Raw genomic sequence first — 25,659 nt, 5'->3', positions numbered from 1 at the left:
CAGTAGTTTATAACAATGCATGTCATGCTTTGTAGTTATACCTTGAAACATTTTATTTAGGAGCCCAGTGTCTAACTGCTGTGATAGTTTTAACAAAATCTAAAATTATATTGTGCGTAAAGGCTAAAGACGACAGCTGTCCTTCAACTTGGGAAATACTTTGTCCATTTCAGTATTATTTACCCAGATTACTTACAAATTCTTGTGCTTCAGAAATATCTTCTCTCTTTTTAATACCGGTCACTGACAGAAATAATTGTATTTATCATCAGTTTTCAATGTACTTTTTGTATCTCTAATTTTTTGGCAAAGAAATGTTTTGCCTGTCCATCTGTGGGTGTGTGTTAATAAAATTGCTATCTTCTATAAGATAACTGATATTAACCCAAATATCTGTTATTTAATTTATATTGGGACATCTCAAAATTAAGTTACAAATAAATGATCTTGGGCTGTGTTTAACAGAACTAAAAAGAAAAGACTGAAAATCACTTCTTTATGAATATGAATCCTAATTCATTCAGATGTATATGGAAGCATCTACAAAAGGTATTTGAACTTACCATCCTAGCAAAAAATGAAGATTCTAAAACCGTCTGTGTTGCTAAAGGGATCTCTTTCTCTAAATTCAAATGTCATGTTTTGTACTAGGAGATTGAAATAGTAGTTTCATTTGCAATTTTACTGTGTTTTATCTAGCTATAATTTAGCTATTTAGCTGAGAGGCATTTTTGATTGTGCTAGACATTAGTTTCCACAGTATTCCTTATTTAGAGAATTAGTTCTAATAACTAATTATAATAATCAAAAGGCCTTTCTTTTGATATTCATTATTTTCCCCAATAATCCTGTCAGCAGGATCTCTCCTTCTGCAATAGGAATTTGATATTTTTTTTTTTTTCATGTTGAAAGGAAAACAATGTGGTGCTTTTGCTCCAGCTATGTTTCTAGTCCTCTTTACCTTTTAATTTCTGCTTACATTTTCATTCAGGCTATTTGCCTGGAAGGCTGAAGGAGGCTTTAAAAGCAGATTATTTCTGTATGCGAGCAGGAGTGTTCAGACTCTCATTTTTATTATTATTGGGATGGAAGTATTCATACTTTTTGTTTCAGGCTAATTTAGGCATTTAATTTCAATGGGTCAGAGAACCAAAAGCAGGAGCCTAAATTCCCTCTTTAAGTAACTGAGGTAGCAGCGCAGTGTGCAGGGGTGGAGTTGGCACTGGTTGTGATAAACCCCTAAAGAGCAAAAAAGTCTTAGAATAAAATATATTTGAAAATAATTGATGTAAACAGTTGATACATTCTGCAGATGAACTGCATGTATTTAACCACAAGAGAGCAGTGTTATACCAGATCTATGTTGCAAGTCTTAAATTTAAAAGGAATTCTATTCCCTAATATCTATTCAGTAATAGGTCTAACAGCAAAATTTTAATCCCTTTATATTTTTATCTTTTTAGTGTATTCAGTAAATTGTAGAGGTACATGCTTCTAACTTAGTAGTGTTATGGTGAACTGTATTTAAAGCAAAAAGTCACCACCAGGCTAGTTTATTCTCTTATTCACAAAATAAATCTGCTACTTCCTTTTCTAGGAGAACAGACAGAAGATTTTATGTGGTGAGTTAGAGAAGAGCTTCATCTGGCAGTAGTCTTCTCCTGAACAAATATCCTCTCATATCCCATGTAAAATGGCTATTGGAGAAAATTTCTGTTTGTGGTGCAGTACACACGTAATAAGCATTGCCACAGAATTGCAGGGATTTGTGTAAATAACTTTTAGGTTATGCAAGTGAAAATATGCTGCTACTTACTGATTAAAAGTCAAAGTGACCATCTGGCATAAAAATTCACATTTTTCTTTCAGATGAAAGACTCTGCTCCTGTAAGCATACACGTTCTTTGCTTGTCACATGTAAACAGTGATTTGAACAAGTTTAGGTGCGTTCATAAAGCTCAGTAAGTGTATGTCTGCAGGGTTGGGCAAAGTTCAACCTTCAGTAATGTTTCTGCATCGCTATCGACTTCATTAGAGTTGCTAGAGTGGAACTAAAGGCAGTATTTAGCTATGTATTTTAAAATAAGGAGTATCTTACCGATCTTATCACTTTGAACTGTGGAGAACTTGTATGTTTAAGACCTCTTTTCTTGCCTTCTGTGCTTCCTCTTTAGTACTCTACATTTTACTTCATGGAAAAAAACCTAGATTGATTGTTCCCGCTTCTCTGTTCTACTTTTTAGTTCTTATGTTGTAACACAGCAGCTGTATTTGCTGGGAGGCAGTTGCCACTGAGCAACAGCTGCTGGTATAAAGGAGGAGTAGGAAGAAATTCAAAGTAAGCTTAGTTTTAGTTTCTTCACATGTTATAGTTGCCTTACAGTTGTTTGATGCATTGTCATCTTATAGTTTACAGCCTGTGAGTAATTGTCTTGGTTTTTGATAGTGAGAGCTGTAGGAATCTGTGTTAAAAGTTCTGAAATAGCACTATGGATCAGTGAGGCTGGTTGTGTGTTCTACTACTGAAGTGAGGTTGTTTTTCCTTTAGAATACTGCTTTTTTGCATGTGTATTCTGTTGTTTCTTACTTAATTTTGTCTGGCTGGTATTTAGCCATCTTTTTCCATTACCTTTTTCTAGTAGGTGTATTGCTTGACTTATATACCACGTTTGACTGTCATCTACTGGGGCAGGCTTGATAAGCCAGGCTGTTTTTGTTATGCTCTTTTCTTGCTTGTGAGGAAGTGTTTCTCAATAGAGGTCAAGCTCAATGTTCTTGTGTTTAATTTTGTTAAGTTAGGAGCTGCCTTACCAGCATGTACAGTGGGAAAGTAATCTGAAAGTTAGTATTTTTTGATCATTAAAATAGCTAGTCTGAAGTTGTACTTTGATTTCACTCAGCTGAAATGTGCACTTTATCAACAACCCTTCTTCCTTATCTGCCCATTTGACCATTCAAATGTTTTTCATCTGGTTATGTTTGCTTCTTATGTCTTCTATTCCTCTCTTCATTCCTCTCTACATGTATATGAATTATATTAAGGTTTTACTTGTTATCTTTCTGCAGGGTCTTTTTTTTCAAAACTTCTAGCAAATCTTCAGCCCTTTATTATTTCTCAGTAATGGCATAGTCTTTTCTTTAAGATTTGAAGAGTATACTTTGTATTTAGCATGGTAGAACAATAAGGCTGCTAGTGAGACTGATCTCTGCCAAATAATCTGCTCTATATAACCTAGTTTGTCACTGATATCATGATTTTTGATGTTGAGTTAGCATTTTGAGGTCACAAATGAAAGAAATATTAACATAAGGTAAGCGAAATAAACAGAATTCAGGAGATCCTGCTTCATGCTTTGTTAAGCTCTTGGTGCTGTTGCTAGGAGAAGAGCATGTTAACAGTTCTCTAAGCTAGTAGTTGCCTGGGGAACCCACAGAAACTTGTGCTATTTCTACACATCTGTACAAAGTCACAATCTTTTTCTTCCCTGTGGTCCCCTTTTCCTCCTCTCTAGCATAATAAAAGCCATGGAGAAAAGTTGTTGCATCTTGTTCATAAGATTAAGTTCTTTCTCATTCTCCAGCATACAGGTCTCCCTTACAAGTAAAGACCCAGTAGCTTTGAAGAAAATGGCATGTGGCCAGACCTTGACTGAGCACAATAATTGTGAATAGTTGACCTGATACAGGTTGAGGATCATGAACATCACACCTGGTAATGGTCACTGGCACTTTCATTGGGAAGTTGTTGCTGTCCTGTTGCTTGAACAAGAATCAAAGTTTCATGAATTGCATAGATTTTAGGAAAAATGAAAAGTGTTTACTTCAAAAAAAGCAGGATCACTAATTACTACTATAATAATTCTCTAATGGAGGAATAAGTTAAACTCTGCTTGCTAGGAAAAAAGCCTAGGATGGTTAAGCAATTTGAATCTGCAAATTCTAAAGAAGCTGGCTGAAGGACGTATCTGGCGTTTTATGTTCACTTCGAATAAACCTCAGAGTAATACAGAAATTCAGAAATGGTGGTATCTACGTTTTCTTTTTAAGAAAAGTGGGGTAAACTAGGTGACTAGCTCAATTAGAATTTATCAATTCTAGGCAAAAAATCTGTATGATGGGATCCTACTGCAGATTTGAAAATACATAACAGGAGTGATCTCATGTGACTATTGGAAAATAGGTCTTTTAAATCATTTTTGACAAAAATAGATGTAATAGTGTAAATTAAAATATAGCAATCATATTATCCACAAAGTAGATGTTAAATGGATGTAGAACTGATTAACTAGCAGATAACAGTAATCACTGAAAGGAAGTATTTCTCTAGGGTTATAGAGAATGGTTCTAGGTTAATGCAGTTTTCATATTTTTAGTAATGAAATAAGTGATAAAATTTGTGGATAATTAAAAACAGAAATTACATTGAGAGAAATAATGAAGATGGGAATGATGGCACAAAGCCATAATGACCACGCCATAGTAGGTTAGGTCTTCAGAAAGAGTGTATGTTCTAGTAAAGTCAGTTGGAAAACTATAAAGGAGTTTTGTTCAAATGTGTAAGTTTTGCTACTGTATTTGTTCAGAAACAGAAAATCTGTTTGCAGTGACCTGATTTGCCTGTGAATGCATGAAGAGGACAAAAAAATGGTACTAAAAACCTCTTTCTCTGACAGAGAGAAACATAATACTAAGTAGCAGGAAGTGAAAACTAGAATAATTTAAATGATAGTGCGTTTCAATAATGAGCATGACATCCAGAGTGGGAAGTGGTGACTCTTCCTTATTTCTTCTCTCTAGTAGAACCCAAAGCTAGTTCTACAGTGAACCAACTACGGAGTGAAACAAACAAACAAAACCAACAAAAACCCCCTATGACTTCTGATATCTAGGTTATCAAGGCTTATTAGATGTAAAAGCTCAGGTCTCAGATACATGAATGAGGTGAGCTTTCCAAGACATTTTTCTTGGCTGAGTCGCCTTTTGACAATGGTGCCTTCTTTCTTTCCCCCTTACACTATTTTCTGCAGAAAAGTTTTGAAGTATGTTTATTTTCTAATTTATTCATCATAGGTTGTCTTACAAAGAGATCAGCTTTTACTGAAGGTATTTGTTTTACATTTCAAAAGTATTTTTAGTTTCACAGAGGGAGGAGCCTGTGCTACTCTCGAAGGTGCAAACTCCTTGCTGATATTCAGAGCTTTAAGAAGACTCTGTACTGTCATGGATCTCTAAAATTTAAGTTAGTAGATGTGCTGTGCCAGCTGAAAAATGACATCTGCATTATTATATAAGATGTCCCTGGGAGCAGTATAACACCCACAGGCAAAACTTGAAGCTGTCAAGTAACTCAAGAGTGGTGATGTAAGCTCTCCCTTTAAATTAACGACACTGAGGTACCAGAAAGAACGAACTGCGGTTGTATTGGTGAAGGAGTAAACTCCTTCCTCAAAAAAACCAGCAAAATGTACAGGGTTTTTTAAGGTACTTAGAGGTGATCAATTCACTTTTTCCACAAAACCATAGAAGTTTAGCTACTTAATCATTAAAGTAACTGCTGTCCTTTCACATCTAGTGCTCTCATGGGATCTGTGGCGGTTGTTGTCTTGAGCTTTGAAGTAACATGAATCTGTTATTAAATTATTTCTGTTGTGAAGACTTGTGGTAGGAGCAGTGTTGGTGTCCCTTTTGGGGTCCTGATCTATAACTCGAGCACTCCAAAGTGTAACCACAGTGCAAATAAATAAATTCCACCTTTATCTAGCATTTCACATACAATGTGACTGTTGAGCTGTAATAGTCAAAATGCCAGATCATTTTGTTAGCTGTTTATATTTCAAAGCCTGTAACCACATAGGCCTAAGTAGTGGAACTGTTCAGAAGAAAATGCAGGCTGTTGGTAATGCGAGGTTATATTGTGATATGTTTAGGTCTTGGGCAGATGGAGGATTTGGCAAAAGACAGCTGAAGTCCAGACACTTTTCCTACACTCCTTCCTAAGCAAACATGAATAATAATATTTTTAACTATGCATCCTTAAAACTGGGAAACTGAAATGTATACAATAATGTCTGAAAAAAAAATAATTACATTTCATACTGTTGTAAAATGTGCTTAAGAAGTGTGACAGGAATTGAAGCTGACCTGATCCTCAGGAAAATGTTTCTCTCAAAATCAAAAAGGCAGGTTTTATTACATTAAAATTTCCACAGTTTTAACTAGGGAGAACTCGCAAATGACCAAGGAAGACAGAAAATAAAAAGGTGGTTAGAAGTAACTCTTCCTCTGCTTATTGTGCCCTTGCATGCGAGTCCTTGCTTCCCCTTAACTCAGTATTTTCCTGAGTTGCAGCGAAGTCTCTCAGGCCCCTCTCATGTCTAGGGGACAGCAAAGACTCGCAAGAATTTTATTTACTTCCTGCGTTCTCCAAGTGAGCTGTGAGCTTCTTGCTATGGCTTTCTTACATGAAATACCCTGCAGTCTGACCTTTCTCTCTTCCAGCCCAATCCAGAGCATCTCAGAGAAGGAAGAATTCCCTCTCTCTTTTGGTGGTGAGGGGGAAGTCACTCCAGTCTTTAAAAGAACATAACATATGATTGGGAACGTAATAAATATCATACTTTCCCAAAGCAAATTTTTTTTTGTCTTGCTTGCAACTAGTTGGTATCTTCAAGAAGGTGACTGTAATTAGGTGTGCATGGGGGGCAAGAGATCTAAGAAGGTAAAAATGGGGGCTTGATAATCAGTTTTAGTCAACTCCAGACAGGACTCCTGATAGAGCGAGCACAGAGGAATTGTGAGGGTCGAGCGCAGAAGGAAGTAGACTACACAGCTTATCCAGGTTTCTTCACTTTAGTTCACTAATACCTTCAGGTAATAGAATTTGTGTGTATTATCTTTGTAGCTATAATGAATATAAATGTAGGAAGTGTATTGCTATGCTAAAACTTTTGGATACACCTTTCTGCACCTAAAGCATGCAACGTGCCCATGTCACTTAGCTGTTTTGAGTAGCTGAAGTACCCATCCAACATCACCACTGACTTATTTATGTTTCTTAGTTTGTTTAATGTCTGTCTTTACATAGGCAGTCTTCAGGTAGCAGCATTGTTGAGGAAGGTTTGCCTTTAATGAAGGAGTCGGGCACTTAGCATACACACATATGTGCATCTTAATTAGGCCTTATTGCTGATAAAAGGTACTTCAAAGCACATGATGCGAATGGCCACTCCTCAGTGTTTCTTGCAGTAATGGTAGAACTGGTGGTGTTGACTTTTTTTTGCTACATTGAGGGGAAACGTGTTGTGCACAGATACCATAGAGAGCAGTGCCAGTGTCTCAAATTACTTGTCATGCACATGGAACCTCATCGCAGCAAAACAGTACATTTTAAACAAAGTAATTCCACTTGTGTTTTGGTGTCTCAAGTGATGATACTAAAATATATGTATTTTTTCTTTTTTTCTCCTCCCTCTAAAGATTGAATTGAAATATATTTATCCACTACAAAACATGAAAGTTACAAAAGACTGATCTTTGGATCAATATTTTATCCTTCTTGTTGAATCTGTCTCTGAATCTACCATATGTTTCAGTACTTCCTATTTTCTTTGGATTTTGATTGCCTGAAGTGACTAGCCCCGAGTTTGTCTCCAGATGTTAGTAGGTCCTGTTATAGAAATGAGGCTAGACATCAAATAGATGTATAGGTGTAGCTCTAGATTTTTCTTTTTGGTAACTATATTTCCTTCATAAATATGCTTATGTATGAGCTAAGCTCATAGGAATCCTCTGCACATACGAATGAAAACTCTGGATTTGGAATTAACACCTGCTGACCTGCACGAGTATGTCATGAAAGTGTCATTCTAAACAAAAGGTTGATTTAAGTCTTAAAGTATGTTTCCTCCAAGATTATGATTTTAGTAGTATTTATATGTAACCATGAATTTTCTTTTTGTTCATATAAATGTTTAATCTTCTTTTAAGTTTTGATATGTGGTTAATGTATTGTGGCAGCAACTTCCACATGTATTGCTTTACTTTGTTTTACCTGTGTTTTGATTTGGGGAAAACAGAAGCTCTCAATCTGCGCAAATGTTCTTCTCTTTTTTTTTTTTTAATAGGTGGTACTATTGAAGCTACAGTCACCCCCCCCCCCCCCCGCCCCCCCCCGTCTCTCCTTTCTGGAGGTTTTTTTGTGATTCAGATTGTTTTTGGTCACCCTTCTCTGCACTTCCCACTCTTGTACTTGCACTTTCTAGAGAGGGGTGATTAGTATGAAAATGATGGCATAGAATTTATCTCTGGGTGATAGGAGAGGTGGAACTAATACTACAACTCCTCTTTATCCCTGTTTGTATGAATTCTAATACTCTGTTTTAGTTACAACTTCTTATGACACCCAGGTCCCCTTCCTAATCTAGTACAATATATTTGGCCAGGACAAAAACATTGCCACATTATTAATTTTTCTTTTGCTGTTCAGTTCAGTGATTCATTTCAACTTGCTAGTCTACATTATTTATTTTGAACCATTAAACATCAGTATCCATACAGACAGTACCTGTGGAGAGTAGAAAGATGTATTGACTTTGCTGTACTTGAAAATAACACGGCTAAATCTGTTGTGGAAAATTGTGTTTTTCCAATGCTATGTAAAACTTCTTCTAGAGAAACCATCATAATTTCATCCATACATAGGACAGATCTCTAGGGGGCTTCATTCTAGAATCCATTCTGCAATTCAGCTTGCATCCGGGGGACACATGAAAACACTTTTTGATTGTGAAGGGTGTTTTGTTGTTTTGTTTTGTTTTGTTTTGTTTTTTTTAAAGAAAGTAAATTTAAAATGTTGGCTAAGTAACACTGAAACCAAATATATTTCCAGCTCCTATATTCAGTTAACTGTAGCATTTGCAGTGCACAAACTATGTGAGTGTTGTTACTGAAGTCTTTGAGGTATACATATATTCTGTCTTTAGAAATGTATCAAAGTCAAGAAGAGTCCCTGCAGTAACAAACATCCATCAGTGATGACAAGTATTTCTCACTTAGAAATACTTATCAGTGTAGAATGTCAATACTTCCCATATTTTCAATTAAACTTCACAAGCCTCTATCAAGTTGTACATATCATATATAACGTGGTCTGCAACTGAGAAGTGAGAAAACGGAGATTAAAACTGACCAATGATGTTGAGAAGAACTAATTACTGGAACTGAAACAATAGTAAAAGACAACTCCCTCTTCTTTAAATACTTAAACAGGGAAACATTTTCCCTAGGGTTTGAAAATTTTTCTACTCTATGTTTAGGAGAAATATATGGAAAGACTTTCATTGCTGGTAACTCCATTTGAATTCCTACAGCAAGGCTAAGGTAAATTTAAAGAAAAGTTCTTCTCAGAAACAATGCACTAGGAAAGTGATTATTCTGTTGGTAGGAAGGAGAGGCAGTGGGAGGATGGATGCAGCAGGACTTCTGCTGCCTTGTCAAACCAGAACGTCTTCTGCAAACTAAGGAGATGCTTTCAATCAACGGGCTGTACCAAAGAACTTTGGACACTTCTTTTTTTTTTTTTTTTTTTTTTATTAGTTGTCATTCTTTGACATGATGAATACTTACAGCAGTATGTTAAAAAAGATACAGTTAAGTCTCTTGGCATCACTGCATAGCAGTCACAGCATTTTCACTCAATCTAGTGCTTCCTTTCAGAATGATGCATATGGCATATATACGCACATATGGGGGCTGATTCTTGGTCCCAATGAAGTTGGTGGGACCAGTGTTTGGCCCATAGAGTTGTATAAGATATGTGAATATGTATATATAAAATGCTTTACAATAAACATGACATATACAATCTTGAATTCAAAGATAAGCAGAATATATTTTACATCCAAGTCAAAGTTACGCTCTGCACTTAAAGTTTATGTACCTAAAATATTGGATGGATTATAGAAACAAATAATAGAATAATAGTTTGCACCAATCAAAGTAATTTGGATACATATTCATGGCATGAAGCTTTGCCTTGGGGTTTTGTTTTGTTTGTGTTTTGCAGTGGCTTTTTGGATTTCCAGCATCTCAATTCAAATTTAAGTATTGATTTTTATGGGCCATAAGCAGGGCTTAGTGGCATCAGGAGGGGAATGGGAGTGCTTTATGGACAACTCAGCTGAGTGCCTTAAAATATAAGGCTATAAATTATGGCTGGTACCCTGACTAATACCCGAAAATAAAATTATAACTACTTGAGTGTTTCGCCTTTCTGAGGAGAGTCCATTTGAAAAGGCTTGTGTGCGTTCTGTCTCTGTTTTGTTGGAAACTTTTAATAGAAATTTCAACCACAGATTGGAAAAGCTAGTGAGATAGCTATGCAGTGTGAAAACAGGCTTATCTCATTTACTGTGGTAGCACCCTTCTCACCGATCATTTGTGAAGACTTTGATCTTCTTCATGAAAACCAACAGTTTATACAAGCATAATTGACCCATGTTGTAGATTAGGTTAGATAGAACTGCAGATCACGTGGGTTTTTTTCTGCCATAGACTCTAATCTCAGCTACTCCTCTCTCTGTTTCTGTATTTCAAAGGTACGTTTTCAATAGTCTTTTTTTTCCCCTTTTGACTGGTGTCTGGAATGCTGACCCTTAAAAACCCAAAGGTAGGTAAAATCTTTACTTAATGAAAATGCATGCATACGCATTATTTTAACCAGCTTAAAAGTTTCACTTATCACCACTTTCTTTTTTTTTTATTATTATTATTATTATTATTATTATTATTGTTGTTGTTGCTATTTATACAGAATTTGCCTCTTTGATAGTATGAAATCTGCATATAAAGAAACTAGGTTTTAATCAAATTGATTGTATTTTTGGGGCATAAAAGCGTTTTCAGCTCCTGCTTTTAGCAGTTTTCTGCATCTTTCCTTATATGAAAAACTTAAGTCAGTTTTAAAACTTCAGAATCTTTTAGCTGCACTGGCCCAATAAGAAAGAAAAATAATTTACAAGGGCTTTCTGTAAAGTGGCTAACAGGGCTGACAAGACAGAAATCTGTATTGTCTGCATAAATGCTCTTCTATTCTGTGCGTCTAGCATTCTGTTGGCATCCTGGGGAGCAATCCCAGTACAGAGATGTCCTCCAAACTGGAGAATACCCAATATATATCACAAATGCACATACTGAGCAGTAGTGCTGTTGGGTTGGCTGTATCAGGTATGGTTTGGCTGCTTCTATGGGAAATCAAATGGTAGCATTTTGCATTACAGACCCCAGCGAAGCTGGCTGCCAGGCATCTGCTGCCAGAGCCTAACTTTTCAGTGCTCTTCTCTCTACAGCACCTGAGGCATACTGGCCCAGACCCAAACTTGTGTAATGGGTTTGGCGTGCAAGAACAGAAGCATTTCTGGAGCCACCCTGAACCAATTTGAAGCATTGTTTCATTAGACAAGGTGATTGAAATCTAGCAGGTATGTTTGGTGCACCAAAAAACCCCACAACCTGTTCATTTTAAAAGCAGCTTTTCAAAGTTGGGAAGTTTTAACTTGGTAAGAGCAGACTTGTAATGGACCCTGTAGGCTCTAATTACACAAAAGGTCTTGGTTTTATTGTAGCTGTAACAGAACTTGATTTGTACCTAAGCTTTCCTGTTGGACCTATTTTCTGGAAGGTCCTCAGAAACAGCTCAACAATGTATCTATCTGTCAAGAGCTTTTTATGCTGCTAGATACTGAGTTTGTTTAACTAAATCTCAGAACATTATAAAAAAATTCTTTGAACTAGATGGAAAATGGCTTCCATTTCTTAGTAAAAAGACAAAACAAGGGAAATTATATCCTGTTGTATGTACTTAAGGATACTTAACCAGCACATTACACTGCTCACATAATGTCCTAATAATTGTCCTAAATCTGTCAGGAGAAAGAAAGATACACCTAAAAAGCTGCAAAGTGGTGATGCTCCCGCCCCCACCATCAGGTGGTTGAAAAGACACTTTTGTCCTGTAGTTAGGAATAATTTTATTCTATTACAATTCTCTCTTTGCTTGTTATGGTACTTCTAATATGCAAGTCCCATTTACAAGAGGGAGGAAGAAGAATGTTTTCTACCGCTTATAGCTTACAAAACAGCAGAGAAGAAAATCATCATTCTTAGGACGCTTTGTGTTCTCACAGTGATTTCCACCTTCCTACTTCACTGGGTTTCATCTCTTGCTCTGAAGATACATGTCCAATGAATTAGTAGAGTAAAACATCCTTTACTAAAACTTACACTTTTTATTTTCCTTTAAACATATTAGTGACCTCATGAGCATGAACACTTTGTCTAATCAAGTCAATATTCCCTATAATTGAGAAAAAATTCTATTATATCTCCCCTTGCACTTCTATGAGTAAGTATTACCTTTCTCAAGTGCCAACTTAAATAGCTCTTTCTTTGTTGGCCTCTCCAAGGTATTCACGTCCAAACATGTTCATATGGCCATATCTGCTAGTTCTTTTGGAAAACAGCTATACAGATTTGATGTACTGGGGGTTTATAACAACACTATTCTTTACCTGAATGCAGTTAATTTTTCTGGGGGCAGAGAAGGGGACAATCACTTTGGTGCAATGCAGTAGTGTCCGAGAATACAATCACACTGAAATGATGGAAACTTAAGTGAAGTTTTATAAAGACTATCTATCATCTGAACTGAGGTTGTTTATAGCGTAGATAAGGCCATGTACCTTTCATGAACATGAGACCATAGAAAATCCCTCAGCTACTATCATAGTTAAGAGGATTTTTCTTAATAGTCTGACTGCAATACTTTTTTTTCCTTCCTTGAGTGAGACTGATCTAAAAGTCTGTTGAAATATTTTTTTAATGAAAAGAAAAACACAAATGCATTTTGATGCTGGCTATCTAAGGAGGGAATGTGGGGAAAAAGTCTGCTACACTGCAACATCACTCGAGAAAACAACTGGACTCCAGAACTATTACAATGTCGTGCTTTGTAGATCACTAAGCTATTTAATAAAAATTCACACTCTTGAATAAATGATAATCAGGTTGAACTGTCAAATTATGTGGTGTTGCTGTGGGTTTTGGGTTTTTTTGGACTTAAAACTTCAGGCTCTGTGAAGCATTTCCCCTAGACCAAATGTGCAAGGTGCCATGGATTAACAACACGGACCCATATGGAATGTGTTTGAAGTTTTCAAGAAGTTATCCTGCCAGACTTCATTCCTTAATGACCTTTGATACACCTTGGATAGTGGAAAGGCAGTTCAGAATCATATCTTGTGATCATATGATTTTGGCAGCTGTCAGAAGATGAAGGATGCTAAAAGTTAAGGCTTTTATCCACAAACAATGGTGTCTATTAATAAACTCTATACCATATTTACAAATGCTTTCTCTTGTATTAAAACTAACAGTATTCTGTTCACAGTGCCAATGTTTTTACAGGTAGCAATCCCACAGTACTCCAGTATTTTGGCATGGGAATCAGTAGCACTTTGTATTTACAGAAAATGTACACATATGAATATAAACATGTTACTTGAAACAGTACTCAAAAGATAGATCTGTTTGTGTTTCAAAGGTCTAGACTGTACAACACCTTCCCTTTTGGTTGCGAGGGAATACTGTTCCTTGCAATGAGAAGATGCCTGTCTTTTATCCAAAGTGGCATAAAAATGATTACCAAAATGAGCCTTGTTACACTGGAGTTGTGTATACGGAGAGTAACTTCAGTCCAAGGTTTATAGATCTGTTGTTTAGTGCACAGAATACAAAAGTTAAAAAGGTTTTTGTTTTAATTACTAAAATAACCAGACTCTCTCTGCCCTCTGCGAGCACTGTCTCACTCAGCCAGTGTCCTCTAGATGCTGAAGATGCTGGTGGTTTAATGTGCAGCCCAGCTGCCAGCCTGGAAAGCATATGGCGCTCTGGGCCTATATACATATGTCACAGTATGACTCGTGGTAAATGAATATATAACCTAGAGTGCCTCTATCTATCTATCTATCTCCCCTGTTCTCTCAGCAACCCTCCCTGCATTGCGGCAGCTGTAACTGGCCCGGCTTCAGTACTGCTGACTGGGATTCCGCATTCAGGCAGTTCATGATCAGAAGTGACGAATGGCATCAGGCATGTGCAGCATGAAGAGAGGGGAGAAAAACGTGAGGGAGATCCAGAAAGGAACCCAGCAGAACTGTGGGCTTGTTCGTGAGGACCCTTACAGCTTCTGCTTTGCCGTTTCTTCCCTTTCCAGGGTCTTGACAACAGGCTCCTACCTCCCCGGGATTTTGTTTGCTGCTGTGATCAAGACAGAGATAGCAGTGCTATAAGGAAAAGTGCAAAGCTGCCACTAAGGAGTCTCTTCCTTATTTAAAGTCTGTTCTTGGCTGCCAGTCACTTGACCTGAGTGGTCATTGCTCCTACTACTGCTGTGTTGCTTGTGGAGCAAGCTCCTCCACTTGGCCTTGTTCCTCCTGAGATGGTTTAGCATATTTTCAGATAGGGGGGTATCGCCTGTAAACTGGGCCCACCTCTCAAACAGTGGCTCTACGATGTACGTCATGAACCCTGGGGAAACACAGAAAGGACAGCAGGTGAGGAACAAATTCATTCCATGACTGCATTGCCCCATAGAGTGCCTTGAGAGGATACAGCAATATAAGTGGCAAAAGCCCTGACGAGAAATAACAATAAACCCTCAAGAAGCCATCAATTCCTTCTGAAATGCACAGCTTTTAACCAGCACACATAACAATATGTGGCTCTATCTGTAACAGTAAAATCTGTGAGAGGCAGCATCCTTCTATGAGGAGATTTCAGACTAGAAAGAAACCAGTGTTTAATCACGTTGGCTGCAATTTTTCTCCACCGATATTAGAATGGTCCCTTTTTCCCTATGCAATGACTCCTTTGTCTTTCTACTGACTATTTGGCTTGGATAAGTTTCTTTTTGAACATTTTTCTTTAGAATGTAAATCATGACTCTTATGGTACCTGCAGTTCTTATTGTTAAAACAAATAGGTGGGGGGAGGGGCAAGGGAAGACAGTTTCTCTTTGAGTCTGTGCATACAGAGATAAACATGGAGAGAAGAGAATTAAACTAATACTTACCGATCTGTATGCTTGGTATTGTATCCTTCTGCTGATTACAAAGGGGGCTTACTTCCAGTTCAAATTTTTGTTCCAGGTCACCTGCAAAAAAAAAAAAAGAAGAGAAAATAATTTTCTGCCACTTTTATCTCCTCCATACCTATGCCAGACTCTTACAGTGACTGCAACTGTGTGGCTTTGAGCAGTTGGCATCTTCCACCATTGACAACCATGTTAAATGTCTAAATACCTAAAAAAAAAGTCCAAAAAATGAAGGTATCAGAGAAACTGAATACCCATACAAAGAAAAATCTCTCTAAGGAAAGATGACTTTTGAATGAACATTATATCTGAGCACTTAAGTGTTCTGGGGACCTTAATTTTTAGAACAGATTCTCTCACATGAAAGATTTTTAAGACATTCTTGTTCCTTTACTCACTGTTCAAATGTCTTCCTACTAGAAAACTGCAGAATGTATATTTTAGAAGAAACATGTCTCCATTAGTACTGTAGTGCCAGTTGCTACTGTGTGCTTGTGGAAATGGCTGTTAAAGGGCAGCATGATGCAGCCTGGCAGTCTGCAGCTGTGTCTGCACTAACAAACTAATAAGGGCCAGAGCATGGGCTCAGGCAACATGTGTTCGTGTGTCAAGAGCTATGGAGGTCAAGTTATAAATGTGGAAAAAGGATGAGATTGTGTGTGAGTTTTATTTTAACAAACACTCTGCGAGTGCTACACATTCATCCCTTGTGACTGTGAGCCTTCTCTGCTACACTGCCAGGGTACAGTCTTGGTTACTGCACGAGGTACAGGACCTTTTCTGTCTACAGTATGGGAGGGAAGGGAGACTAACTATCTGCAAGCTAAGATGTGCCACTTGCCCTCAGACGATAATATTTCATCCATCTGATTTACTACTAAGGATGTGGTGAGGGCTGGTTACACAAAACTTTCCCGTAAGTAAGACAGACCTGCTAGATCAAACAAAACACTGTATTCAACCCATAAAGAAACATTTTGCTTTAAATCCACTGTTTTTGTTTAAAAGCTCATTTTTCCCCACTAATAGACAGTTTTCACTTAAATGCTATTGTGCTACTCAGGTTCTATAGCCCCACATAAAATACCATGTGCATTTTTAAGCCTGGCCTTTCTTCTCTCTGCAGCATGCAATTTCTTCTTAAATGCGAGGGGAATATTTTCAATTTTAATTAGATATTTAGAAAATATCAGGGAAATATTTTTAGCTCCACAAACAATCAAAAGGAACAATTCAGCAAAACTGAGACAAAAATAACAGTTTGTCATGTTTCTAAATGTGCAGTTTGACTGTCCTCTTTTTCTCCTCTACCCCCTCCAAAAATTTCTGACTGAAAAAAAAAGAGTATCAAACTCCAGTGACATCCCCTCTATAGGTAATCTGGGTTCAAAATGGTTGACCTGTCTGGGCCAAAGTGTATCAACACCTTCTTGTCTTTGACACGTCATTTAACTGACAAAAATAAGATTTTTCCTTTGCATGATAAGAACTTAAACAATGGTTAATTTTCTTACGTTTCAAGTTACTATAAAAATAACTGCATGAATTAGTTGCTGAGAACTTTCACACTGGGGAAAACCTTCCAAACAATTTTAAAACCTCACCAGAGAAACTGATCATTAATGTTGCTTAAACATTAGCCATTTTCTTGAAACTTGCTTCTTGCCAGTTCTAGTTTTATATAAACAAATCAAGTTGCATGACTTACCCGAACAACATAAGTATTTTTCTAGGAAAGGTTCATGTTAGGAGCTGCTGTAGGCATCAGGCACTCCCTGAAACATACCTGAGTTGTATATTTTATTTGCTAATAGATGTAGTGTAGATGCACCAGCTGACTGGAAGATCAGGATCTGAGTCTCTATTAAAATGGCATTTGAAATGTCTGATACAAAAAAATGTTGAAACTTTGTATGCGTTCAAGAAGGAAGATTAAACAAGGCACTAGCTGTGGTATTATCTGCCTCCTCTACACTTAAAAATCAGAACACGAGCGCTATGGTTTTCAAATGTTAAACTTGGTGACAAAAAATAGTTTCAAGCCCCAGCATTGTGTGTAAGGGGGCAGACAGGTCTACAGTAACATTTTTAAAGTGATAACTGTATCTAATGACATGCTATTTAATATTGTTTTTTGTATCGCTTATCAGGATTATGCAGCCACTAGTGACAGTCAGACCACAGTTTCTGTACATTCTCCCACATGAAATGCTCTTTTTCTCCCCATTACGCTTCTAACTAGTCTCGTATGCCCCAGTGTCCCCTTTCAGAGGTATATTTTAGATGTTATACTAATAAATCTTGAATCTTGGGGAAAAAGCTTATGTTCATTAAGAGAGTGCTGTCTTTCTCAGCATGGTCCCTCAATACACTAAAGGTGAGGTATCACACAACTGGGGCCCTGTCCTCATGAGTTGGATATTGATTATGCCTTGACTATACATCTGACTAAATAAACCTCCACCTGGCAAGTTGCTTACATTGCTTCAAAAGCATCAAAGTCAAAGACATTTCACCAGCTTAAACTGACATTGGCTGAAAATTAACTTGCTGACCTATTTGTCCTTGTTATGGACTAATTGTACCAGGTACCAGCTCAGATGTGGCTTAATGTTATAGTGCAGAATTTTAAATTAATTGAGAATCTCATTGTGCGCTCTTCCAGTATTTGTACCACTTGCCTTCGGCTCTTGGGATGCTCCGAACAAAGAATTTAGCAGTGATTAAACTCGGCTGCACCCTGCGTTGTAGCACAGCATGACCTTGCCTATGCAGATGGAGCCAAATGGTGTAATTACTGCGTTTCAAAAAAAACCCTGCTTGACTGTGCTCTCTGCAGGGGTTTGAAAACATTTGCAATAGGTCCTAGCTGAGCTTTGGCTTGCCTGCTTTGGCCCTTTCAACAGCGTGCTGGGAAGCGCGTTTGAACGCTTTCTCTGCGTTTGTAGGCAGAAGAATGTGTCATATTTGGGAAACAGCGAGGGTAGGGCTCCCGTTGGAGTTGTAGTGGGAGTGTGAAAGGCAAGATAAAACACAGTGGACAGTGGTAGGATTTTGATGCAGTGTAGCCCTGGTGCCGTTCCAGCTCAGAAATGCTAACAGTGACTGGAGGGGTCTCACAGAAGAATCCAGCCGTGGGCTCTCCAGCTGAATTCAAGTGCTGAGGCACAGCAGAACCTCCCCCCCCCCACCTGACGCTGCTGCAGGAGAAGCGAGGACAAAGCAATACTTGCTGCTCTTCTACCCCTTCCCACTTTTCACATGAGGCAGACATCTCTTCCACAGATCACTCTCGAGGGACACTTCAAGACAAACTGGGTAGGCTGAATGCTACCTCTGTCTCGCCACAAAAAAGGCCTGGAAAGCCGAGGTGAAAGGGGACTGCTGCACGTGAGGGGGCTGACCTTGCCGGTAAAATTCTTCGCAGACCCGTTCGCTCCACTGTTTGCTCAGATCCCAGAGCCGGCAAGGGTTGCAAATGTCAGCGCACTTGAGTGCAATCTGAAAGCGAAGAAGAAAAGTAGCATTGAGAAAAGAAGTTACCATCTAGCAGTGCTTCAGCAGTAAATCTGCAGTCGTGAAACTCCCAGGCCTCACCAGCGACGTTAGGAAGGACTATGATCACCTTTTAAAGACTCAGCCTCACCCAAATATGCCTTTTGAGGAAAGAGCATTTAAGCCGCAAGCAAAACTTTCATTCAGCCCTCCGCTTTACCATAGCAAGAACAAGAGGAGGGCCAACTTCCAAGCCTGTAAAGTGTTTTGGATATTCCTTGCAAGGAATAAGCCAACAAAAGCCTCAGGCTGGCTCCTGCTGACTGCCTGGCTCAGCTTCCATGGCTGATGACAAGGAAGGGAAGAGCCAAGCTGGTGTATCTGGGCATCATTTCTCTGCGGTCTCAGTGAGTGACCTTGCATCTCACTTCAATTACACTTCATCTTAATGTCTGCATATTTTTGTTTACAAAGCTAAGCACAGGGTTCTCTGCACTGCCCCTGGCTTGGTTTCACTTAATTAACTAGTACTTTTAAGTGCTTTGCAGGGGAATGAGTACAGGAGGGCAAGAGGTTTTTAAAATCAAGTAACTGCTTCAGAAAAGTAAACCATGTAATAGTCTGTCTGTCTTACTGCCTTGGAACAAGATGTCACATGCCTCGTTTCTTCACAGATTGAACACAGTCAGTTAGCCTGACAGAGGTCAGAAATCATTCTGGCACCCAGGAGGAAAACATAAGAAATATTTCCTGTATAAATTCAGACCTGTGAACTGGCGGAAGGAAGTCTTCAAGTCACTTTTCTCTCTGGATTAAACTGATTAGTCTTAATGTTACTGTCTATTACAATGACCTTTCAACCATTCTTTAACTTGTCCTGATCAATCAAGATTTCTTGATTTTTTTCTTTTCTTCTTCCACAGCTAATCCACCAAATAAGTAAATCTCACCAAGTCTGTGCCCTAGTTCCTGTCTTCAAGAAAGCGCCTAAGAAACTTTTTGCCGTAGTTGAGATCTGTAATCCCTCTGTGTTTGGCACTTGCACAACTTTCTTGCCTAATCTGTCCAGAAATACAATAAGCCCATCATCCTGCCTGCATGGTCCATGCAAGAGTCTGACAGAAGACCGTGTTTGATGGAGGACAGGCAAGCAGATTACTGCATTTCCCACGCTGCTGGAAGGTGAAGAATTAACAGATCAGCACTTCTTTCCTTGCAGCTGTCACCTTTCCTGTAACCTCGACAAAGTGATAACCTGTACATGTTCGTTTTATAAATGATAATGATTACTTAAATTCCTTTATGTACTTGAGAGTGAAATTAATGTCATTTCTCCAGAGAAGCCTGTATATGCAGCTACTTTAATCACAATACTGCTTTAATAAGTAGAGATTTATTCCGAAGAGCCTGTTAATGACTGCAGCTTAGCTGGAAGAACCAGTCTGAATCTATTTGATTTTTAAATAAAGTGTGGTTTCCTATTAGCTGGGCAGATCCACCAGAGAAGCACCTGCTGCCATGGCAACAGCTGTCTCTGCAGAGGCAGTTTCTGAACATCCGTCACAGGAACGGGGCTTGGGCACCTGATGTCAGGCTGCCTTGGAAAGGACACCGGCAAAGGGGCTCTCCTGCACAGTGCTAGAAAATAACACCAGTGAAGTGACGTTTGCCAGAAGAGAGACTATAATCGAAGCATTACCTGGCAAGAGAAGCAGTGGTCTGGAAATAAATAAAATAATTAATAGCTTATCTTCATTTCTCAGCATTTGACACTCTCCAGTGTCTGTTGCATTCGCAGCTTTTAACTCAAGGAAATTACATAAGGAAATACTGGAGGCACCTTAAACTTGCCTGACATGGCAGAAGGAAAGCATTTCTGGTGATAGGTAAGGAGATGCTGACGTCCAGCTACACTATCGTATGCTATTCTAACATATACTAGGAAACACTGCAACTTGAAAAATGAATAAAAAATAGTGGAAAAATATTTTTTAAAGTTACCTGAAGCATAAAATGTCTGTCTTGTGCATCCTCCAGCCTCAAATCCTGATTGTCAAGGTGAGATTTCAGACGGATCAAAAACTCATTCTGCCTGTTGATGTCTGTTGCCAAGATCAGGGAGCCCAACTGCTGCTCGATGTCCTGTCTGCAATTAGGGAAAATAAGCCCCTTCAATCATGGAACCATTGAACATTTAATACCTCAAAACAACCTGCTACAGATTATAGCTAGCATAAAGCTTCCTCTTTCTTTACGGATCTAGTCTGATCTTTTTGGTCAGTCTCTGCTGGGGTTTGCAGGGTACAACTGTTCTAGCTGCCTAAATGGGTTCAGGAGGAATAGGTAACGTAGAAGAAAAATGCTTGTTGGCATAGGTGGTTCTGAAAGCTTCTGAAAAGTGCTAGGAAAGTAAAACAAACACAAAACAACAGCATGATGCATCTAGAAAAATGCTCACATCTTACTTCAGCTGCTCAGAGCTGCGTGGTGAATGCCACAACTTTTTGATGTTGCAGTTAAAGTTGTGAAGGACTGGACTACAGTCCTTTAAAGTACAACTAAAGTTGTTGGTCTGACACAAAGGACTTCTGGAGGGATATGGAGCTTATTGCTTCCAGGTAATTCGTTGATATTCTTGCTGAGGTCACCTGTGATTAAAATTTAGTATTGCAGGCTGTTCATTGGCTCAATCTCCACTCCTTGGTAGGAGTAACACTGCACAAAACCAGCAGGTAAAAAGTAAGCATCAACTTGGCCAAGGTACTCATGTTGCTGCTTTTTTTTTTTTTTTTTTTTTTTTTTTTTTTTTTTTTTTTTTTTTTGCTTCACCCATAAAGAAGTTCAGAAGATTGAACCACTCCTCCTCAGTCAGGGTACGGAAGTCCTGACCAGTCTTGATGCTACTCAACCAACTCCTTAATTTTTCTCTCTATTTAATGCTTTTTAATCACTAAGTCTTTCCATATTCGGTTGGTACTATGTAAAACGAAAAATGCCAATACTGGATCTGAAAGGGTGCATTCCTGCTGGGACTCCCAGTGTTCCTGGCGCTGACAGTGGCCATTGCTGTGCTGCAGAAGCAGCAAGGTCTTTGAAAATACTTCTGCTGTATAACTTTGTCTCATGATTTCATACTGGTACCAAGAGAGGGCAGGAAGTTTAGCCTACTCTGAAGCTTGGGCCTCTTTCTTTGCTACTGTCCTTTTAAAAAGAGTGAAGGAAGCTGTGGACTGGTGTCAGTGATGGATTTCCTCCAGCAGACACTTACGTCACCTCCTTGGGCAGATGGGCAAGAAGCCGTGACTCTCGAAGCATGCCTATCGTAGATCGCCAGTGATGATTTTCTAGCACTGAAACGTTCTAGGGAGGAATAAAAGAAATAAATTCAAGGATTAGGCAGGTATCCATGGCACAGATACAGATTTGCCATATCAATGATGCCTAGAGCTGGTTAGAAGTCCTGCAACATGAGTCAAAAATGCGTGCTTTTTAGCCACCTTTTGGATTTGAGGAATTGGTCTGGATTTCTATGGTTAAGGAGCTTGTGCTTCTACGTGTCCTAGCTAAGGCAGCCCTAGAGTCCTGTTCTACAGTTTTTGAGTCCTGCTGTGAACAGAGGAGCTAATCTCATCTGAGTGGGAGGTAGCTTGCATTCTAACAGATTTATTAACAAATGAATTAAAGCATGAGTGCAAAATCATATTTTTACCTCCTACTGATCACAGGTTGACTTCTCAGCTTCTACAGTCTGAATGCAGAGCGGACAAGAAAAAGAAAACTAAACTGCCAAATTTCCCTTGGAGTCAGGGGATGGGAAGCTGCCTGCAGCTGCTCAGTGAAAGCAAGAAGAGTATCAGTGTCACTGAGCATCTGCAGGCTTCAGTAACTTAGTCTGTAACAAATTTTGCATCCTTTTTGTTTGTCTGCTTCCAAGTGGAACCAAAGTTAGGTCGGAAAAAATTCCTAGAGAACAGAAACCCAGCTTTCTAGGTTGTCCGTAAATTACAACAAATTGGGTATCTCGTGTCTGATGACTTTATGTTACTATCCTAACACACAATGCATTTGCCAATCATCACTCATTTAGTTCACAGAGTACTTTCTACCACTGAATACCTCAGAAATGTCACTTGTTCAGAAGCCTCTAACACAGTTCTTCTAATTCACAAAAGCATCTGCTTGCTGCAGAGCAGCAGTCCAGTGGAGCACCCCTCCAGTGAATGGCACAGTTCTCACTTCTCCAACAGCATGCACAGTGTGAACAAGAGGACTATCCCCTAGCAATAGGGACGCTCTCGGGGGACTTATGGCATCTGATGACTGTTTTGGGCATTTTATGGCTTTGCAGTAGATGAGCACTGGATTAAAAGAAAAACAACCCCAAACGCAACCAAACCTTTTGGGCAGGTAGCAGAGCAAGGACTCCACCTTGTCACTGCCAACTGGGAAACTAGAGTTGGAATCCCTTTCTCCAGCCACTGTTAATCTCTGGCTCCCTTCTGCAGTCCCACAGCTCTGAGGTGTAGCTGCAGTAGTGCTGCCTTTCCTGTTGGATGTGATGCACAGCTTCCACTTCCCAAGAGGGACTGAACAGTATTTTCTCCTTAAGGCTTCCCCATCCTCCTCTGTAATCCTGTCATATCTAACAACTGTTGAGACACTAAACATTTCCAGTAACCAAGTTCCAATTTGCATTTTGATCATCTTGTCAGTATTTTTCTTGAAATTTAGTGCAAAGGTGAAAGTGCAAATTGGGTTGTTTTCCTATTGTAATATTTTCTGCAGTACATTCTGTTGCTTTTGAATTCACACAATCACTGATACATTGCTTTGGTATTTCTTAAGTTGTTTTGGGGTGGGTTTTTTTTGTTTGTTTTATTTCCCTAATAGAAATCACAGATACCAGGGGAAAAAAAACCAAAATAAAACCAACCCCCAAACTTTCCAACCATGCAAAAACTAAGTCCTTTTCCTTGGAAGAGCTAACAGACCCAGAACTCAGGATCAGCTATGCAATATCTGAATTACTTTTGACAGCAATTCTGCTCATTAGCCAGCTTAAATATCTCTCCTCCTTTTGCCTAAATACATCAGGATGGACTTCTGCAACCCTACACTCTGACCAAGAAAAACAAGGGAATGTAATGGGACATAACAACAAATTTTTTTGCTTCTTTCACGTCCCCAGTCTCAGAGCTGAACCCCGGTCCCAACAGTCACTGCAAGTCCACAGGCTGCCACCTTCCCACCCTAAGGTAAATCAGACAAACCCTGCCTGACTATCACCTTTGGGTTTTGGGAAGGCTTACAGTCGTTTAAGACAGTGCCTGTGTGCACGGTTCCTGCGATCCCTGAAACATCCTGAGTGGGGAGATCCCCCTCAGCGCACCCTGTGCCCCCACGTCCCTCCAGCACGGCAGTGTTACTTGCTGGGAGGAGCTGCTTTGGCGGCACCTACCTCAACCGGGGAATTACACTCCATGGATGCAGCTGCTCTTTGGCCATGCTGAAGGCCAGCCAGAACAGGGCTGAGAGTGTAGGCATCCAAGAACTTTCTTGCATGCAGCTAATAGTTACTCAAAGGAAAAAGCAAACTCAGGTATCCATCCTAGAGTATTTCTGGTTCTGTAAGTTTCTGCTCTTCGCTTGCTGCTGTAGGGAGAACTTAAATGGAAGCTGCTGCACTTAAAGTACATGAAGGAGGAGAAGGGAAAGGTCAAGTTAACAAGCAACAACTGAGCATGAAGTCATATGACTCCCCTCTTAAATGCAAGCAGCCAGAATCCCTGAAGCTGCTGCCAACAATTAGTAGAGTCAGCTATTCCACCTAGGAATGCTCTACTGCCTTATTAAGACTAATTGCCATGAGCTACCCGATTGCCTAGGCTGGTGGGGAGATAAGCCATGCAGGGAAAAGTCTATGTGCTGGCTTGCAGACTGAGGTTCTCAGCTCTGCTTCCCCTAACTTTTTTTTTTTTTTTTTTTTTTTTTTTAAAACTGACCAGCACAGCTTTGTTTTAAAGGCTGCATGATAGGAAGCCTCTGTCACATCTACTGCCTGAAACTCGTGGATTGCTGTAACACAGACTTCAGGACTGTGAGGAAAAACCCTGATTTTTTTACTTAGACTATCACAAAGTCTCCAATCTGTGACTTTCCCTGAGCCATTCAAACCACCACATTTGACATACTCATTTGGAAAAGAATAATAAATTGAAGAGAGGAAGATTTGCTATTAACTAGATGCAGAAAAAAACTTCAGTTTTAATTTGGAGTGGAAGGGGATCTAGATTTCTTTCAGTCTGGTCATCTATTCTTAGTTATTGAGCAGTTGGTTTAACTACACAATGTTAAATACCTGAAAATGATACTTTAATTAGAAATGGTACTTTTAAGGAAGACTGCAAAGTAGAACTGTCATAACTGATGCCCAATACATATTTTCCTAATTCTAGTTTATATACATTTATATTAAAGTTGTAAAGTGTTCTTTCATATATTTCTGAAATCTGTTTTGTACTACAGATGTTGTATGTGATCATTCCAGACTTCTAAATTATTACACTTCATTTAAGAGCCAGATAAAGATAGATCTCAACTCTCTATTACTGAAGTTAAAAAATAACATTTTATTTAAATCAGTGCCATTTGTTTTCTTAAGAAATTCGTAAATAATTTTCAGTAAAACAGAGTTTCTTTTTTTAAAAAAAAAAGCAGTATGACTTGTTCTGGTGTTAGGTTTGATGTGGAGTTTTGGATAACTACAAGGCGGGATTGTATCTGGCTGAGCAACCTTGAATTGTATGCTGCTTTCAATCTAAAGAAGCAGAAATAATGTTCAATACGACATATGTATCAACCAGAATTTGAGTTAATTGTGACTTTTAAGACTAGAGAGACCTAAGACAATGATTATCAAGCAAGAATAAAACTTCTATTTTTCATTTTAATGGCCAGTGAAAGTTAGAAGCAAAGTCTGCATCACATAACAAGGAAAGCTGTTGTGCTCCCCACAG

At 38.8% G+C, this 25,659-nt stretch overlaps 1 protein-coding gene across 2 annotated transcripts in view; it reads right to left on the bottom strand.

Moving 5' to 3' along the window:
• Nucleotides 1-9,570: 9,570 nt before the first annotated feature.
• Nucleotides 9,571-25,659, bottom strand: part of PDE7B (phosphodiesterase 7B) — a 183,892-nt gene continuing 167,803 nt past the window's right edge. For both annotated transcript variants that reach the window (XM_075035782.1, XM_075035781.1), the window contains 5 exons: nt 21,912-22,003; nt 20,645-20,789; nt 18,553-18,649; nt 15,128-15,208; nt 9,571-14,583 (listed from right to left, as the gene is read on the bottom strand). In XM_075035782.1, coding sequence (XP_074891883.1) covers nt 14,366-14,583; nt 15,128-15,208; nt 18,553-18,649; nt 20,645-20,789; nt 21,912-22,003 — 633 coding nt within the window. In that variant the 3' untranslated portion in view covers nt 9,571-14,365. The remainder of the gene's footprint in view (nt 14,584-15,127; nt 15,209-18,552; nt 18,650-20,644; nt 20,790-21,911; nt 22,004-25,659) is intronic.

The sequence above is a fragment of the Buteo buteo genome, chromosome 9 (genome assembly GCF_964188355.1).
Source record: "Buteo buteo chromosome 9, bButBut1.hap1.1, whole genome shotgun sequence".
Classification (NCBI taxonomy): domain Eukaryota; kingdom Metazoa; phylum Chordata; class Aves; order Accipitriformes; family Accipitridae; genus Buteo; species Buteo buteo.
This window is presented reverse-complemented; position numbering and strand designations above follow the sequence as displayed.